The 12,935-nt window shown below is 35.6% G+C and overlaps 1 protein-coding gene across 1 annotated transcript in view; it reads right to left on the bottom strand.

Moving 5' to 3' along the window:
* trpc6a (transient receptor potential cation channel, subfamily C, member 6a) overlaps positions 1–11,962 on the bottom strand; it is a 179,311-nt gene extending 167,349 nt beyond the window's left edge. The window contains exon 1 of the mRNA XM_039744343.1: positions 11,746–11,962. Within this exon, the coding sequence (XP_039600277.1) occupies positions 11,746–11,882 (137 nt within the window). The 5' untranslated portion in view covers positions 11,883–11,962. The remainder of the gene's footprint in view (positions 1–11,745) is intronic.
* Positions 11,963–12,935: the final 973 nt, after the last annotated feature.

The following is a 12,935-nucleotide window of genomic DNA, read 5'->3' as shown; positions in this document are numbered from 1 at the left end:
TGTTATGTTTGCAATAAAACCTGCCAATTACTATTAGTGATTAAATTATTCCATATCTAATACATTGTTTAAACATATGGATCTAATCACTATTAGCATGCTATCTAAAAAATAAAGTTTGATATATTGGCAAAATGTGTTGAAAGCTATTCAGTTATGAAATAATGATGAACATTCCATGTTAGTTAACCACAGGGAAAAATCCAATAAAATGTTGCATCCTCTTAGTCTTTCATTTTAAGGACAGTAGCCTGTTTTTGCTCACAGAGCTTTATTGAAGCCAAGTGTACTAAGCAGGATCACCTGAATCTTCTTGCATTCTGCTTTCTATTCAAATACCTCATTTTGTGAATACTAAATTTAGTATAAATCAGCCTTGAAATGGTAATGTCAGCTGGTGTTGAAGAAATAGTCCTAGTTTGTAGCGTGCTCAAATACTTGATTTTAATATGACAATGCTTGCAAACTGCAGTTTTCAGAACTTATATTTCTACAAGTGTTTTGAATGAATTTACTCATACAGGGAATGCAGCTATTTAAGACTAAAATATGTAATTAAGAGTGGAGAATTTTAACAAGCAAGACAACTAAAATGAGGCTGAATTCTCATTAGGAAATTAGATTGAAACATTTCCTACCTCTGTCTTAGTGTTTAAGAGTAAATGTGAGGAGAGGTGCTGTGTCTATTGAGGGAACATTAGTCATTTTGTGCAGTGTGCCTGAAGGTATTAAATAAAACAACAGCAAATATACAACTTGCAATCTTCAGGATTAACACCTAATTTCTGTCTAAAAGCTCCCTGTGGAAGAACTCGTTTAAAAAGCATTTATCGATTAGATTCTGTTGATAATTTTATTACCTTGCAACAAATAACCAAATCACACTTTCCATTTCCTTAAAAATAAAGCCCCATGTTGATGGCCATTGTCTTAGGAAAGGGGTCTTAGAGTGCAATACCATTGCTTTAAGTGCTAAATTGGGGACTCTTCACAAAGAATATCTTCATTCTGGGTAACCCATAGTTAAAGGCACGCAATCCAATAAGTGACGTTCAAAGGAATAATATTCTTCAGTAGAGTTCTTGTTATAAATCATATTGTTTAGTGTCAGTTAATCAACCACCACTTCCTGTACTTAACATAAATATGTTACCTTCTTGTTAAAATAAACCTTTGGATGTTTTTAATAAGCCAAAATCCCAAGAGCTCCCTAGTCACAATCCATACGATTGTTCTATGGAATTACTACTGGGGGATCCTTTGCCTAAAGGAACAAATGACTTTTCCAGATGAGAAACTAAAGCAAATGGTGAATATATGATTGAAAATTTAGCCAGTGGTTTTATCCAGCCATCCGTTAGTCCCCAAGGTGCTGTTTTTTTTCTTTTTAAAGAAAAAGGATGGAGGGTTATATCCTTCTGTTGATTACAAGAGGCTTCAATAAGATTACCGTGAAGAGTAGTTATCCACTTAACTTTGCCTAATAAGGTCAGTGGTTCTACCATGCCACTAAACTTGAACTCCACAATACATAAAATGTAGTTAGGATAAAGGAAGGAGATCAATGGTAAACAACATTTAACACAACCACTGGTCACTACTAATATAAGGTCATGCCTTATTGGTTAGCTATTTTTCCACCGATTTTCCAGAATTGTTGCCAATGACATTTTCGGTGACTTTCTTGATCTTTCTGTACTGGTGTATATTGAAGACATATTTATTTTTTCTAAAGGTATGGAAGATTATGTACAACACACAGGAAAGTTTCTTGCATGTCTATGACAACATAAATTTTGCCAAATAAAAAATTCCTTTCTGTTTCTTTGTAATGAAAATTTTGATAAAGGTTTATGCAAAGACATGTACAACTTAAGAGAAGTACTAGAGTATAAGCTAGCAGAAAGTATAAAAGCAGGTGCAGAGATGTATCGATTATGCCAATTTTTACAGTTGCCTCATTAAAAAAGTTTAATTATTTCCCAAATTATCTCATTAACAAAGAAGATACATAAAAGATTTGTTGAATCCTCTGAAGAACAGGAATCTTTAATCATATTAATAAAGCTATTCATATCAGCACCAATAGTTCATCTTCCAGATCACAGGAATATTATGTAATCCAAGTCCACCGAGATTATCAATGTTTAAAAGTCTTGATTATTGTTAATTTTTAGCTGATTTAATTTTTCAGTTTATTATAAGCCAGGTAGTAAGAATGCCTTGTCACATATATATGAATCAGCTTCACCTACTGAAACTCCAGAGCATATTTTATTTCCAGATCAGTTTCTAGCTACTGCTCCCATAGTATATTCATCTAAGTTAATAAAGAAAATAAAGAGGCCACTACTCATTCAATACAACACACATTATGAGGATTTATGTCCCCTCAGAATTTTTCAAATAGGTTTTAGAGTTGGAACATTTGAGTATAATTTTTGTAGATCCTGGTATTAATCACTACAGCTCCTTCACAAATATATCTGGAGAAGGCACATGCAGCAAGATGTTCATAATTATTTAATAGGATGTGAGACGTGAACTAGGGCCAAGTCGGTTCTCACAGGTTTTCACTCCTGCTTTTGATCCCTTTGAAAAAGTAAATCTGCCTGCTCTGCTATTGGCAGAACATTTGTATACTTATATTCCCAGTGAATACACTGAAATATGAAAAATAAACAGAATAGTATTTGGTTGCATGCATATCTTTTTGTTATTTATTGTATTTTGTTTGTCTTTTATATGTTAAGCCCAATGAGATGAGGTTCTTCTTCCACTGCAGCTGTGGGACTGCCCCCAGCTATTTAACAAACTAGAAGGCTGCAAGTTGAGTGCTGAGGCATGAGTGTAACCATTTGTTGTTTGCCACTCCTTCTGTTCATTGAATGTCAGATTTCAGTTGTAAGTCCATTCATCTTTGTAATCTTTGGTTAATGAAGTTTGCCTTTTATTAAGCTTACTGGATCATGGACTTGGTATTGGTTGCTTTTAATTTACCTTTTAGGTATAACTTTTGATCATACTTGTTTTTTAGTTATTGTTCAGAAGTAAATCTTTAAATATAAAAAAAAAATCACTTTTTTTGTTAAACCAAGTAGGCATTTTGCATGGTTCCCCTATCCCCATTGAGTTTAAATGGTTTTATCACTTTTTCATCCTTGATTTTATGTTTGACCTGTGCAGGCCATGAAGCCTGCTTATCAAGTTTCGGGCTGTTATCATTTTTAGCTTCTAGACCTCATCTAGAGGTTTGAGACCTACTGTTTTAAGTTTTGAGAGCCTGGTATAATCATAACATCTCCTGTGTATTAACGATGTATTCAGGTAAGGTCAGGTCAGGTTGGGGAGCATGCACTGGTACAGCGGGCTGACACACCAACCCAATGACAGAACAGCTTGGGATCCTGATTGTCAACCCCCCAGGCATACACATGATCCAGTCCCACCCTCCAGAAATGACCATCTATCTGCCACAACCAGGTGTTACGTGGACATCCTCTTAGCCTGGTACAACCACTCGGGTTCTCATCAGTGAGGATCTTGCAAGCCAGATCACCCTCGGGGAATCATACCATATGGCTGTAGTACCTTAACTTATTCTCCCTCACAATGCCGGTAATATGCCTCATTTGTGATGCTGTGAGCAACCACTCTTGTGACACAAAGTGAAACCAGTCTTCATCTCAGGTCAGTGGATAGCGTTCATGTCTCACAATCATACAGCAAAACAGGAAGCACCAGGACTCTAAAGACTTGGACTTTCATTCTTTCGCATATGTAAAATATTACAGCACACAGGATTTTTCCACAATCTCAACTGGTTATGCTATAACCACTGTAAAAAAGCACAATAAAATAGAAGCAGTTACGTGTGTCTCTCAGCAAATGAAGTAAATTAAACCACTTAATTCTTGAACAGTGAATCACATACTCAAGAACACCAGTGGAAATTAAGGGGGGAGTCCTTTCAAGAAGGGAATCAGGAAGCACTCGAAAAACACTAATGAGCTAATGCAGAAACACTATTTTCTTTTTTAAAATATCCATATGGCATATTGGGAAATTTAGTTATCAGTTAACCAAATAAGCTTGAGGTGTTTATTATTTTGTCCTCACTTGTAAAATTTCTGCGCTGTGTTTTACATAAAATAGGGAAATCCTGAAATACTGTATGTCAATAACTTGTCCTCCCAGAGTTCTACTTGTTCTCCCATGCGTTCCTTCACATCTTCCATTTCTGTCCTCTGCTTTTATCTTGTTGACTAAAAGCTTGTAAGTTCCATTTTGTATCATTCTTTAAATTCAAAATTATGACTGTTATCTGCTTTCCCAAAAAAAATGTTTTCCTTCAGATGAAAGTCACCAGAATCAGTGTGTTTAAGTTAATGAAGCATATCATTTTTCCAGTCTACTTATAGGCACAGGCAACACAAATAACTAATGATATGCCTGGTGCCAGTAGCTTCAGTAATGAGGAATAACTTTTTTATGCCTAATTAGAAAAGATCTACAATCTGTGTTGACAATCTTGATTAGAGTTTGTGTGCAAGTGAAATGTATGGCAAAATTATTTTTTAACAAACTACATTCTGATTAAATGAAAAGATCTATGATAGAAAAACTGCATCTGGGCTATGGAGAGGACTAATAAATTCATCATGTTAATCTGATTAAAATGTTTTAGAAAATAAAGTATTGAAACATGGTGTTCTTTTTCATTTTGCTCAGATTCTGACATTTTTTAAACAGTATTTTTCTAGTGTCTCTGTGTTTCCACTTTAAACGGTAAATTTACTCTGTGTCATTGATGGATGGTCTGACAAACTGCATCACTTGTTTTTATGAATTGTATCCCATTTGTTCAATACGGACAATTCACATAAGCATACACTCACTGGGCAAATTATTAACACCAGGTAGGGCCTCCTTTTGTTCTCAAAACATCAGTTTTGTGTGGTATGCATTCCACAAAATGTTGGAAAAATTCCTTAAAAGATTTTGGTACAAGTTGACATGATTGCATGCATGCTGCAAATATACTCTTCAACCACATCCCAAAGGACTTTGGATTCATACTGGGACTAGGAAGGCCATTGAAGAGCACTGAATTCATTGTCATGTTAATGAAACTAGTTTGAGATTACTTTTTCTTTGTGGCATGGTGCATCATCATGCTGGGAGTATCCATTAGAAAATACTGTATATAATTGTGGCCATGAAGGTATGCACATGGTCAGTAACAATATCAAATAAGCCATTGAATTTAAGCAATTATTGATTTGGTATTATCAGGTCAAAAATGTGGCAAGAAAACATTCCCCACACCAGTACACCACCACCAGCCTGGATTGTTGATTCAAGGCAGGTTGGGTGCATGGACTAATGTTTCTAGCACCAAATTTTGACCCTAGCATCTGTGAGCCTCAGCAGAAACCGTGCGTCATCAGGCCAGGCTACACTTGTCCTTTCTTCAACTGACCAGTTTTGGTATTGTGCATTCTGAGATGCTTTTATGCACACCACAGTTTTACAGGATGGTAATCTCAGATACCATAATCTTTATGTCTGCTTGAACCAGTGTGGACATTCTCTTCTGACCTCCCTCAATAAAAATGTGTTTCTGTCTTCAGTTTGCCACTCACTAGATGAATAGTTCTGAGTAATCTGTAGAGACTGTTGTGAGAGAAAATCGTGAGAGATTAGCAGTTACAGAAATACTCAAACAAGCCCACCTGGAGTCATAATCATACCTCAGCTGAAATCACTGAGATCAAATTGTTTCCACATTCTGATATTTGCAGGGTATTGTAAAGGGTACATGGCATCCCTAGGCAGTGTTGGGTGCAAGCACCCATGATTTGTAAATAACATCGAAGAGAGATTGCACTTGGTGATTGGCAAACTCACAACCACATGTGTCCCACTTGTACATCAATGAGCTTGCAAATGTCTGTAAAATTATATAGATTCCCTTTGGAGATCAGTGCATTTATGACCACATGAGAAATGGACTAGTTTAGGGGCAGGTTTCCCCCTTGGGAAATAGGTGTGCATGTGCAGGACAATTGGGAGAAGGGTGCTTGGACAGGTTGTGCTAACACCCAAATTTATGGTACTCCTAGGCCAGTGCCTTCTCAGTCTATGCTTTTACCTGGCCCAGGGTGTTTGATGTGAACATTAACTGAAGCTCATGCCTTGTATCTGCTGCATAATTTGATGCATTATGCTGCTGCTACATGATTGGTGGATTAAATAATTGCATGGATAGGCAGGTGTTCCTAATAATTTGCCAAGTGAGTGTATATCCTATGCAAGTTGGACAGTATGTGACTGAAAAAGATATTCTGAGATCAGCACACTGAGCCAATTTGAATTCCCATAGCAATATAATACACAGGTAGGCTTCCAAGTCAGACACCAGTCCACAATAGAGTAACAAACCACAAAGAATTTAATTGTGGCTATTAGAATTTTGAAAGGAAATAGCAGATAATCATGAAAATCAATCAAATGCTTGCTCAGTTATATTATTACAAATAAGTAGTGATTATGCAATTGTATACCTTTCAACAATCTCAGACCAAAGTATGCTGTAAGTTCACCTGCAGTCATGCTAGTCTCTTAATGTATTAAGTAAAGTCGTCTTAATGGAAGGGTGAAGGATTTACATATCTTTTTTTAATGTGCAGGAAAAAAAAAAGTTGAAACATATTGATGTGTTAATCCTTTCTGCTGACCAGTCAAACCTTTCTCATTTTTAGATAATTACAGAAAAAAATACTGCATTTAAATTTACACATGAAGATCTTAACATTATTGTTGAAACTGGCTGATCCTGTGTACCAACACTCATCTGCATGTGATTTGTGATTTGTTAGGAAACAGAACACCTTTTTGTTTTCTCTATTTTTGTTAATGTAATACAAAAGATATTGTTCTGTGTTACATCTTGTTATAACCTGAGATATAGTTTTTCTATATAAATGTGAAGATTGAAAGTGAAGTTTAAAATCAAATTGCATATATTTAGACTGAATTCTGATTAGATTAATTAATGTATTCATATAAATGAATTTATTTTAGTTTAAAAAGACCTAAAATTTCCATAATTTCCATAGCTGTTTTAGAAGAATTAGCAAATTTGTTCAAAGGTGTAATGGTAGTGCTATTTCATACAACATTCTAGTTCCCACTGTGCCATCGCTACCAAATTTTACCTGTCTCCATCCTTTTTGAATCTATCCATTATAGAGCATCAGGGAGCTAGAACTTATCCTACTATCTTTGAGCTTAAAGGAATTATCCTCAAACAAGATGCAGAAACATGTAAGACACACACACACACTTACATACTGTATTAAGCAATTTTAGAGTCACCACTTAACCAATAGTTATTGACTGTAGAGGTTCCAGAGAATTGTGTAAAGAATGGCCTTAGAAACTGTGAATAAAAACACTTTTTAATGGAATAGCTATAGATGCATTACAAGGAAGACTGTTTTTACCAAAAATATTGTATACAGTAACGGCGCAGTGCATGATAATGTGCAGTGAATACACTTGACTTGAGCATTCCTAGTTTTCAGACTCTTTCTCTGTATGTTTAGAATTCATTTGCTCAGAGGTTGATGCGCTTCCTGCTTCCTGAGCAGCTCTTCTTTTCTCCACCCTAGCGGCTTCTGTCGCCATCTTTTCACGTTAAAACTGATTAAGTCAGTGTTTGTGTTGCAATTACTTTGTACATTTTCTTTAATTTTTCACTTAAGCTGGTACTTAAGTGTTCAATCTGCCTCAAGAATAATTTATGGTATGAAGAGGTAGAGGAAGTGACGGCAAAGGTGGTAGGGAATGAGAACAGCGCCCATACGCATGTGCCGGAAGGCCGCCCTGGTGGCCGCTGCCAAGAGTTGATTCTACAATAAAATAAAATAAAAATAAAAAGAAGAATAACCTTGGAGGTCAATCATCACCCCGAAAGTGGATAGCAGACATCACGTAGTATATGTGTACCAAATTTCCGGTCAATAGGTCAAACGGTTTGCGAGCTAAAGGTGATTTAAAATCCTGGACAGACAAACGAACAGTCATGGTAGTGTATTATGTATTAAGACTAAGAGCCATTTTCATAGTTATTTAAGATTCATAAATAACTTACTAGATGACAATGCATAATCTATGGGAGGTTCCTAAAACCCCCATAAGTAGAATTGTATTGGTATATTTTTGCCATTTCTAACAGCTTTGAGTAAATATTATTCTTCAGTTAGAGACAGCCTTGCCATGTGTAAGGCATAGAGGGCATACGGTTTTAAACCTTGTTCGTGCCTGCACCTAAGGGCTCTTTGAGTGTGTGAAGTAACATGTAAAGATAACGCACTTATGTAATCACGAAGCCATACACTTAAAGCTTACAGAAGAAGAAATTAAAAACTTTTAACCATAGAAATAACTAAAGTTTTGCAAGAAAAGCTAAGTTTAGAGACGATAGTTTTCCCTTTTTTTGCCTTTTATTCTACGTGTGTAACTACATTTTTCTTTATTCTTGTGTGGATTATTTGCTTTTAACTTTCACTAAATATTTTGAAAACAAACTTTTGGACTGTGAGCGTTTTGCCCGTGCTCGACTTCGCCTTATACTTCGGTGGCTACATTATGATTGAATGTTTTACCCTGTCAGGAAAGTGGAAAGAAATAAAAGTTCCTTCATGTTTCATTGGGTAACTAAATACAATTTTATATAACTATATTTTAAAATACCTTGGAATACATCTTACATTTTAAAATAACGTTTCACTAAAAGATGTGTTAATTAGCTAAAATGAATGCAGATGTCATATTTAAAATGTTTCTAATACAGAGCTAAGGCTAAGAGTAAGTGTAAAACCAGACAAACACAGCACTAATGTACGTACAGTATTTTCGAGTCCTGTCTCTAAATTCCTGTTCTTTCAACAAACAGTTTCTCTTGTCTCTTATTTTATGTCGGATTCAAGTTTGCTTTTGGGCTGTACCCCACAACAACTGAGATTCAGTTTTTCTTATTCTTGTTATCACTACCAAAAATACACTATAAAAATGCAAAAGAAAACAAATAGTGCCACAACATAATAGAAAATATAAAATGGCAATAGGGGAAGGTAGTAGCTGACAAACATTACAGTGGTATTGGTGTACAGGTTATTGGGATGCAACTTGGAAACTGCTACAATAAAGCTGCTGGACAAATGTATCTAGCCATTATAAAGAAAAGGTAACTAAGCAACACTTAGAAGCAAAACAAACAACTGACTAGATATGTCATAAACGACAGGCTACATCATTTACCATAGTGCATATACTGTATAAAATAACTAAGGTGGTCAGTGATGTTGGTCAGTTTAAGGAAACTGTTCACACAAATCAATGTATTAATCAATCATTGATGAATAACAGCCTTACTACCACCACCTGAAACATGTTGCATGCTTTCTAGAATTTTTCACTGGACTAGAAAGTGGCCCAAGCCAAAACAAACTGAAGGCTTGCTTAATACTGAGTGAAATAACAAATTTTATGACTACTTTTGATATTAATATTCAAGAAAGGCAGACATGTTTAATTGCGAATCAAAATGTATTGATTGTAATTGTGTATAAAGAATATTACACATCCAGTTAATAGTCCCCACAGAAGTCAATCTAATGTGTAAAATATTTTCTTTAACTTGAAATTTCATGTGGGAAAAAGGAATAATGCAGTGAGTTAATAATTACCTGTTACAGAAAAGATGATATATGTTAAAAGGAAAAAAAAAGTTTAGCTTAACTAGTAGATTGCAGGTAACTTCAAAGGACTTTATGTGGCTTAGAAAACATTAATAATGTAGCATTAAAGTGTTAAATTGTTCAGAACTCGAAGAAGAATAAAAGAATGCTTAAATAGTCCTAGTGGAAAGATAATGTGTTTTATTACCTACAAACATAATTCAAACAAGGAATAATTTTCTTACATGTGTTCACAATAAGAGATGTATTTTCATCAGAGTCTGATTTTTATGCTATACCTGATAAATACTGATTGACAATTCAGTAGTGGCATAGGTTAAATGCCTGTAGGCATGTACAAATTGCATGCTTCTATAGAAGTAAACATAATTAACTAGCCAATCTTCAGCATTCCTTGTACAAAACCATCCTGAAGTAAACCATGTAAGGAAATAAATATTGCGTACATAATGGGCATGCGCCATCACTCTACAACATGCAGAGTTCATGGTCGGGATGTATATCCCACTACATGTCAAGACAAACTATTTATTGCAGTGACAGAAAAAATAAACATACTGTGCCACGCACTATAAGCATGACCCATAATCTGTAAGTAGTGGTGTGAAATCCAAATATTATTTTCACTGTCTTGCACACGATGTCTGGGATAAATGTATAAAATAATGTCAAGATAATTGTAGCTCACAGCATGTGCTCCTCTTATAGCTGCTGGTGAAATATATGTCAGCCGTGGTGAAGCCGTGTCCAACAGTAACTACGATTTTGCTGATGCTTTAAGATATTTTTTTATTCTGCATCAATACATGTTCATATAAAAAAGATATATTTAAACAATATTTTTTTCAAAATACAAATTTATACTTATACTGAATTATTAAATGTCAAATTTTACAAACGAAAATATGTTATATGTTTAGAACAGGCTAGACCTTATAGAATGAGTTAATGTAACCAATGCACTGTTAAAAATGGCTCTATACAACGTTAGGGTCTATCGTCAAATATACATTTATAAACCAAGACGATATTGAGTAACCAATCAGCATAACATGCTTTTATCTTTGAGATACCGGAGTAGCGGATAAAACCCTGAAGTCAGTGGTGGTGCAGATAACTGCGAGGCGGAACTGCGCTACTCTGCCATAAGATAAACACAACCGAGACTACATCTGGTCCAAAATACATAGTTATTTGTAAACAAATCTTTGATAGCATTACTGCATAACTTGTCTGAGATACTTTTTTTCTTGCAAATGTATGAGATAAATTAAACATCCCAATACATCTCAGTATGAGTGGTGCATACAAGATAGCCTACTAAGCATCTTCTGCTAAGTAAAAAGTTGATATTTTGAACGAGGGTATAATTACACACAAACCGGAATAACAGAAAAATTAACTTTCTTACCAGAACAAGTAATCTAATGGTTTGGTTCACCAGTAAATCATCATTTTATAAAGCGTTTTTCAAAGAAACGCGCCTTGGCAATCGCAAAATGTTCTTCATCTCATATGGCGGAGATTGGTGTCTAGGTGCTTCTTTTATGAATATTTTGTATAAAACAGGTAATGTGCCCGATGTTGTGAATACTGGTGCATATGAACAAACATCTATCCATCGTATCCATTATCCAACAGGCTCTCGATTTATATGTGATCAGTAGCCCTGCGCCACCTTTTTTAAAATACTCTGCGGTTTCTCGAATTACAAAACTATTCAGATGAATGATATAGATTGTAATGCGAAGCGTGTAGTATTTCCATCCTAAACTGGTAATAAACAGAAAACTTCAAGCAAACCGTTAACCTGTAAAGCGCCCAGATTCATACTGACAGTGGACACCTGTGCAAGCAAACCTGCTTTAAAAAGAGGAGACAACTGTAAATACGGGCACCTATCGCTCAGTTAAACAGACAAGCACTTTCATGATAAAAAAGAGTACCTGCAACAAAAGAGAATAAAACCACTACTTACCCATGATAATATCCATAATATTCGGCGTGGCTTTCTTCTGAAAAGTCTGCACTCATGAGTAAATAGTCCTGGCTCTCATTTCTGTTCCCGGGACCTGAGATGTCTCTGTTTAACTTGTTATTCGCGCACAGGCTCATTTCTTATCGGTTCCTCTCCAGTGGTGTGCCGGAGCGTAGATCGCACATTACGCCATTGAGCATCTCCAAAGACTGCACTCTCGTCTCCACTCAGCTGCGCTGCCTGCCCGCCTGGAGTAAAGCGCGTTTTGGATGCGTGTCCAGCTGTGAAGCGTCACTCTGACGTCAGGCTCAGTGGAGGCAGCTCGAGCGGGGCCATCAGCAAGTGTCAATGTCAAGTGTTGCACTTGGAGCGATTGCTGGCTTACCAAAACAGGCGATCTCACTAGTCAGCAAATTCATAGCGGAGTTAACTTCTTGAAAATATTTTTTTTTAAATATGAACACTTAACAGACAGAGTAACACGATGGTGAAAAGTATCCCTACAAACTTCACTGACGCTGTACAACCGTTTCCACAACTCTACAAAGTAGATTACTGGCAGATTAAGTGACTTGTGCGGTGCAACTCAGTAAACATGTTTTTCACGAAACTATACAGAAATCGAGCTGTGCAGCCCAGTCTCGTAGGTCATCCTGTTCATGTGCTGAGAGTTTTAGATAGATAACATACTCTAAACAGCTACCTTTTGGTAGCTGAATGAAACTCAGTACTGTATATGATAATGGTTTTTTCTAAATGTGCAAAGCAGCTTCTGCACTGATATGGAAAAAATGAAACACTCGCCTTTAATAATATCCATAGAATACATTATTATAATGGAAATGGTTTTGAATTTACCAACTGTACTTTTAGCATGTTCACTAGGGGAGCAGGCAGCCATGTGCTGGAATTCATTTATTGTTACATATACAGTATATTATACTGTATGTATTAATTAATTCAATAAAAAGTGTTATTTGTTTACTCATGCTCTTTATCTAAATTACGTTTTGTTTGAAAACATGAAAACATTCAACATAAACAATTGTGAATAATAGAGATAATCAGGCAGGGATCAAATATCATTTCATGGCATTGCATGTATTTTTTCCCACCTTGCTTATTTGGTTTATTTACTTCCAGATATATTGAAGTATGCCATTTGACATTGTAGGTATGCAATTTAATGT

The sequence above is a fragment of the Polypterus senegalus genome, chromosome 2 (genome assembly GCF_016835505.1).
Source record: "Polypterus senegalus isolate Bchr_013 chromosome 2, ASM1683550v1, whole genome shotgun sequence".
NCBI lineage: Eukaryota > Metazoa > Chordata > Cladistia > Polypteriformes > Polypteridae > Polypterus > Polypterus senegalus.
This window is presented reverse-complemented; position numbering and strand designations above follow the sequence as displayed.